The sequence below is a fragment of the Limulus polyphemus genome, unplaced genomic scaffold (genome assembly GCF_000517525.1).
Source record: "Limulus polyphemus unplaced genomic scaffold, Limulus_polyphemus-2.1.2 Scaffold435, whole genome shotgun sequence".
Classification (NCBI taxonomy): domain Eukaryota; kingdom Metazoa; phylum Arthropoda; class Merostomata; order Xiphosura; family Limulidae; genus Limulus; species Limulus polyphemus.
Window position 1 is genome coordinate 331,481 of NW_013666045.1, and position 5,278 is coordinate 336,758.

Genomic DNA, 5,278 nt, shown 5'->3' on the forward strand with positions numbered 1-5,278 from the left:
CTGTGTACTAAAAGTTTGTATCGAGAAAGAATAAACTGTTTTAATCAAGAAGGGACTTGTATCGCTGAAGTTCCTCGGAAATTAAGAAACAAGCAGATACGTAACAATATGTAGACGTCAAACATCTAGAACATTTGTTGTAGGATTACCTAACACCACTATATTTGCACACATAAATTAAGTAATGTACATGTTAAACTTTTCAGTACGGTTGTGGGAGGTTTATCTGACAACTCGAACTTTTCTCAATTAAGTAACATATATATATATTAAACATCCAGAACAGTTAGGGTAGGTTTATCCGACAACTCAACCTTTTCACAACTAATACACCCATGTATATGTTAAACATTCAGTACAATTGTGGTAGGTTTTAACTGACAACTCTACCTTTTCACAACTAATACACCCATGTATATATTAAACATTCAGTATAGTTGTGGTAGGTTTTCCTGACAACTCTACTTTTTCACAACTGATGTATATATATTTTAAACATCCATTACATTTATGGTAGGTCTACCTGATAACTCTAACTTTTCGCTCTTATAGATATATATATATATAATATGCATACAATATATTTGATTTTTCCAAACACGTTACGAAATGTCGCAATATTTAGCTTCATTGCGGAGACAATCGAGAAAAGTGCAATTTTAATATCACCTTGGTCACCTGTTCACCTAACGCATGGTTTGTACAGCAAAGGAAGAAACAGTATACTTGAATTCCACCCCTTTCATTGGCTTTACAATGAATCCTGTAGATTTTAAGCTTGGGTTTAGTGAACTTTTTGTCCTGAACTTCACAAGTTTAGATGTTCTATATGAACAGTATTTGTATTCTAGGGTTTATTTTTATTCTCCTCAAATCATAATCTCGGTATTCTTTCATATTAATCTTAATTACCAAATGTTTATTTTAGTTTAATGCTTAACTTTCTTCATTTACTCTTTATTTCTTATTGTAAAATGAGGATGTTGTAACTTTATGTATTAAATGTATAATAATTCATAACTATCTCTTAAACCCTTCAATTATTTCTTATCAACTAATTCCACGGTATTTGTGTGATTACCATATTACCTGTTGATTAACTAGATTGATTACTACTGAACAAATATATTACATAATGATTAAGCATGATTTTTATTAATTCAAGACAATTTTTCGGATTCTTGCAGACCTCTAAACTTTTTACGACATAAAAAACTGCGGAAAAACGACATTAAGCTCCAGATGAGAAAATTTAATGAATTATATCACATATCAAGCAATTGAAAAAAAGTGGCTCAAGCCAAAACTTATAAAACAATGTAAGGCTATCATATGCGATTTCCATTATCATTTCACGTGTGTATAAGGAAGCCATTCTTACCTCATACTCATTTGAAAAGGCACTGATGACCATCAGAAAAGGCATAGTGGGACTGAAAGGGGAATCACCATCTTTTTCCTCCTCACCCCACTCACCAGAATATGAGTTCCGTACAACACATACGGTGTCCTGGAAGCGAGGGTTGAAATGAAAATAAATGTCTGCACTCTCAGGGTCACTGCCCCTCTGGAGGTTTATAGCAAACCTACAAAAAATGTTTCGAGTTTACTGTTCTGGAATTGAAGAGTCCTTACTAGTTTTTTTCCAGACAATCACTATTAACCTACGTAGACTAGGAACATTCTCCACTCTATATTTGCCAGACTACTTCTGATAATCGTTAATACCTTACTCTAGGGGAACATTTCTACATAATCATTAGAAGTCTATCTAAAGGGATATTGCCACCATAATCCAGAAATGTTGTAAACCAACTCCACAAACAAATATAATACGACAGTGAATCATTAACAATCTAGTCTATTCTGGAAAATCATTCCCTCTTTGTTTCATAAACTTATTATTAACTCCAGAGATCATTACTAGTTTATTCCATAAAATAATTTCTAGTCTATCCAGAAAGTTATTACCAACTTTGCCCATATTAATCTACAGTTAGTTACCAGCTTAACCAGAAAATTGCTATTAATCTACAGTTAGTTACCAGCTTAACCAGAAAATTGCTATTAATCTACAGTTCATTACCAGCTTAACCAGAAAATTGCTATTAATCTATGACAGTGTGTCATTACCAGCTTAACCAGAAAATTGCTATTAATCTATGACAGTGTGTCATTACCGGCTTAACCAGAAAATTGCTATTAATCTATGATAGTGTGTCATTACCAGCTTAACCAGAAAATTGCTATTAATCTACAGTTAATTACCAGCTTAACCAGAAAATTGCTATTAATCTATGATACTGTGTCATTACCAGCTTAACCAGAAAATTGCTATTAATCTATGACAGTGTGTCATTACCAGCTTAACCAGAAAATTGCTATTAATCTATGACAGTGTGTCATTACCGGCTTAACCAGAAAATTGTTATTAATCTATGACAGTGTGTCATTGCCAGCTTAACTATAAAATCGTTATCAGTCTACTCCAGAGACTGATATTTCCGGGTTTGTGAATCATTTTTCAATATTCCCTGACTTATTTTACACCTTTTTCAAATATCTTACTTTTCTGGGTTTCTGAAGTTCATGACCATGCTGAAAATCTTGTCATTATTCATGAACAACTTCTGTCTATATATTGTAGTATGATTGGAAGTATAGTTGTTGTTTTGTAATCATTCTCGCATATAAAATTAATTTTGCATTGTGGTTTTCATTTATAAGTAAATATAAATAGAGTGTATATAATACGATTCCAAGATAAAGGTAAAATTGCTAAAAGAAAAAATTAGTCTTCCTCATTATCAAATCTGTGCAAATTTCATAAACACTTAAAACTGTTAACTCGTGCTTCATATAAAAGTGCGAAATGAGCTGGATAGTTTAATTTGTGACTGTAACTATATATGGATCTCATCAAATGAAAACATGGCTGTTTGGCACGCTTAAAATTAGATTTTCCACATGTGGTAATATGAGTTGTTAAGAAATACCTTTGCTAAAGACTGCTAGAAGGTTAATCTATTAACTCAGTTGCCACGACACCGGCCTGGTATGCGAGAGTTTACAAGTTCGACATCGAGCTCAATGAAATTTTTTTAAAAAAATGGAAAAGAGGACTGTCACACTCAGTATTATGATTTTTACTAACTAAATTGCCCTCCAGTGGCACAGCGATATGTCTGCGGACTTACAACGCTAGAATCCGGGTTTCGATACCCGTGGTGGGAAGAGCACAGATAGCCCATTGTGTAGCTTGGGGCTTAATTACAAACAAACATACAAACTAACTAAATTATTTAGCTGATAGACACGACCTCACGCAACATTAGAACCGTAAAATGTATGTTAACTATTATTATTTTTCTGAGCTATGTTGATTTAACTTCAGACTATACATAAAAAAAGGTATATCTTAATTCATCCAATAATAAAAGTTTGTAAAAACAGCTTACCTATCGGGGTTCTTAGGTACCGTTCCCTGTATGAAAATCTTCGTGCCAATGGATAAACCGCCGGGTATGGCGCAAACATGAGGAACACTCTAGAAAATAAAATAAAGTTAACTTTTCAGTCGAACGCCCAACATTTCTGAAAAATGTGAACTAATCATTTCAAATATGTAACGTTTTAATATCACGGACAGAAAAACCTTTCGTAGAATTACGTGATAGCCTTATCCAAAGGAACACAGAGAGTTGAAACTTGTTACAACTTTACTTACACAATAAAAAGGATAACAATGCTTAAGATAAACAACATTGTAACATAAGGGGACACAGACAAACGTAACAGAATTCAACAGATTTCAGCATCAATATCTAAACCCAAATAAAAGAATTATATCATTCCATATATCATTTGAATAATTGTATCGACGCATGCAACTGCTTTTTAGTTTCCAAAACTCAGTTACAAGTTAAAAATATAAATAGTTCTTCATTTATGTATATGTAGTTTTAAAACGTAATACTTAATAATTACTCATAACTGTGTAATCCATAAATAAAAATTTCACATCGGTATTTCAGTTCATTTATGGGACTTTCTCCACGGAACTACCCTTACGGTAAAAGACATAAGGCTTAAAATACAATGCCACACCACGGAACTACCCTTACAGTAAACCGTGTTTTAAGATTTATGTCTCGAAGGAACTACCCTTACAGTAAATGTGGCATCGCATTTTAAGGTTCCTGTCTCCATTGAACTATCCATCAAGTTAATTGTTACTGTGTTTTAAGGTTTATGTCTTCACGGAACTACCCATACAATAATCTGTGTTTTAAGGTTTATGTCTCCAGTAAACTACCTATACAGTCAATTTGATATTGTGTTTTAAGGTTTATGTACAAGTCTAGAAACTTCATCATCTCATAATGTTCTTAAGCTTTTACAAGTTTTATAATTCAAAAACCTGATAAATTATATATAGAGATTAGATAATGATATTCCTATTAACGATAATACTGTACATTTCAGCATATTCAATTAATAAGTGATAATATATTACAGGTAAAAATAATTCGCAGAAATAACTGATTTTAATATCAAGCTTTTTTCTATATTTTTATACCACAATGTAGAGCACAAAAGTTCATCTATCATGAGCAGTTTGTAATGTGAAGATTCAAGAAGTTGATTTCCTCTGATAACCACTTCGTAGATATCAAACATTTTTTAACCAATCTGATCCTCTCCAAGTGATCCCAGAATCCTCGTATTAAATGCTACTCCACGTTATTAAAACAAATAACCCAAAAATAAAATATCTAAAAATCGGTTTCAAAGCCCTACCTAATTTTGCACCACCAATCGAAATTTTAAAAACATCATTAAAAAAGTTAAACGCTATTGGTACACATCAATGTAATATTTATACACGTAAGCTGAGCGAGGTCGAAGATGGTGTTAATAAATACAATACTCTATTTCTGAATTAAAAACAGTTAAAACACAGTATGTTGATAGAATTGTAGCTATGCTAATGGATGACAACTGTGACGAATTCCAAGTTTTTTTACCTGATCGATTTAATAGGAAGATATTAAGACAATGAATAAACTAGAATATATTTTCACTGTTTTAAAGGAATGAAAGATTGTGAAAATAATAAAATAACTCATATCGTTGAATTTGGTGTTTTTTAATGATGTTTTTAAAATTTCGATTGGTGGTGCAAAATTAGGTAGGGCAACGAATCCGATTTTTAGATATTTTAATTTTTGGGTTATTTGTTTTAATAACGTGGAGTAGCATTTAATACGAGGATTCT

At 32.0% G+C, this 5,278-nt stretch overlaps 1 protein-coding gene across 1 annotated transcript in view; it reads right to left on the reverse strand.

Moving 5' to 3' along the window:
* Window positions 1-5,278, reverse strand: part of LOC106458256 (galectin-6-like) — a 43,174-nt gene that overhangs the window by 15,809 nt on the left and 22,087 nt on the right. The window contains exons 2-3 of the mRNA XM_013917741.2: window positions 3,459-3,547; window positions 1,382-1,586 (exon numbers count right to left, since the gene is read on the reverse strand). Coding sequence (XP_013773195.1) covers window positions 1,382-1,586; window positions 3,459-3,547 — 294 coding nt within the window. The remainder of the gene's footprint in view (window positions 1-1,381; window positions 1,587-3,458; window positions 3,548-5,278) is intronic.